At 64.4% G+C, this 1668-nt stretch overlaps 1 protein-coding gene across 1 annotated transcript in view; it reads right to left on the reverse strand.

The window, feature by feature from the left end:
* LOC104497888 (myosin light chain kinase 2, skeletal/cardiac muscle-like) overlaps positions 1–1668 on the reverse strand; it is a gene marked incomplete at both ends in the record, with an annotated part of 3672 nt that continues 2004 nt past the window's right edge. Inside the window, 4 exons of the mRNA XM_010141189.1 lie at positions 1–130; positions 696–805; positions 947–1040; positions 1273–1378. Coding sequence (XP_010139491.1) covers positions 1–130; positions 696–805; positions 947–1040; positions 1273–1378 — 440 coding nt within the window. The remainder of the gene's footprint in view (positions 131–695; positions 806–946; positions 1041–1272; positions 1379–1668) is intronic.

Below are 1668 nucleotides of genomic sequence, written 5' to 3' on the forward strand. Positions count from 1 at the left end.
GTGGAGGACGCGCATGTGGTGCATGAAGCGGATGCCCTCGCAGATCTGCCGGACGAACACCATGCAGTCCACCTCCGTCAGGTGGTAATCATCGTCGATGATCCGCTCGAAGAGCTCACCGCCCTCCACGCTGCGTGGGGACAGACCACGGGGCTCACGCAGTGTCCCCTGCTCCATGTCACCCTCCTGCAGAACCCCCTGCCAGCCCAAGGACCCTAGCCCAGTGCCACCACGGAGGTGTGGCATAGAGGCTGAGCAGAGCTACGGTGGGATGCGTGTGTGCCAGGGTTCAACCGGGGTTCAACCCCAAGGCAGGCGCAGAGGGGAGGGTTACCCCAGGACAGCCCAGCTCTCCGGGGGCTTGCCGAGCAGAACGGCCCCAGCACAGTGCCAGCCTCCCAGAGCAACTGGGAAGGGGAAAAAGGAGCTGTGTGGGAGGGACTTGGGTCATGTCCACCCTCAACACAGCCACCATAGAGATGCTGTCCCAGCCAGGCAGAGCCCGCGACTGCCTCCGAGCCCAGCATGGGATGAGGAGGTGCCTGAGAGGATGGGCAAGGTGAGGGACATTCGCTGAGGCCAACCTCTTCTCCCTGCTGAAGGGCCAGCACATCTGCTCCACCTCTAGAGCATCCCCCACAACGGTGCCCCTCACCCAGGCATTAGGCCCCTCATGGTGCTACCCCAACACTCACAACTCCATGAAGAGGATGATCTCCCGGGGCGTCTCGATGGCGTCGTAGAGCTGGATGAGGTTGCGGTGGTTCAACTGGTTCATCACGTCAATCTCCAGCAGCACCATCTCCTGCAGAAGGAGCCCCATAGCAGCACCAGGCATCAGCCACCAGCACGGGGACAGGCTCTGTCACAGCACCGGGGAACGATGCTGCCACCCGCCACCCTGGCTGTGGCCAGGAGGAGCTACCCACCCCACCCCCGGGCAGACCTTGTCCTTGGCACCCTGCTTCCGGATCACTTTGGCCGCCAGCTTCAGCCCCGTCTGCTTCTCGGTACACGTGTGGACTTCTCCGAACTTGCCCCTGGGGAGGGAACGAGGGAGAGAAGCCAACGCCATCAGCCACCCGGGCAGCTGGGCACCCACCCCACATTGCTCCGGGGTGCTGCCCACAGCACCCGTCCTGCCTGAGGCACCAACTCATCACGGATAGAGAAGTCCCATCATCCCAGAACTGGTGCCTGAGGCCGGACAGCAGCTTGGGACAGTGCCGGGGAAAGCGGGGCATCCCGCACCCTCCCAGGGCCCCTCCTCACCCTCCCAGGATGTCCTTGGAGTCGAGGTTGAACTGGGAGCTGACGCTGCCGGCGTGCAGGGTAACTATGCGGTGCGCGAAGGGTGCTGGTGGCGGAGGGACATCGTCTGCCCGGAGAGGAGGGTTGGGGTGAGAAGGGCCCCGCTGCTGGGTGCCCCAGGCTGGGAGTGTGCCTCAGCAAAGGGAGAAGGCAGGCACCCAGCCACGCCTGGGGCTGCAGGAGATGGACGGGGGCTGAGTGCCTGGCTGCACTGGGACATCCCTCAACGGGTCCCTTGTCACTGCCTGCAGTGTCGCCCCACTGTGTGGCACCTACCCACCACCAACCTATGCGTTATCCTCGCCCTCTTCAGGCCACCACCCCTCCAGGTGCTGCTTGCCCTCCCAGGACAGACCC

Source organism: Buceros rhinoceros, unplaced genomic scaffold (genome assembly GCF_000710305.1).
Source record: "Buceros rhinoceros silvestris isolate BGI_N320 unplaced genomic scaffold, ASM71030v1 scaffold26498, whole genome shotgun sequence".
In the NCBI taxonomy this organism is placed as follows: Eukaryota; Metazoa; Chordata; class Aves; order Bucerotiformes; family Bucerotidae; genus Buceros; species Buceros rhinoceros.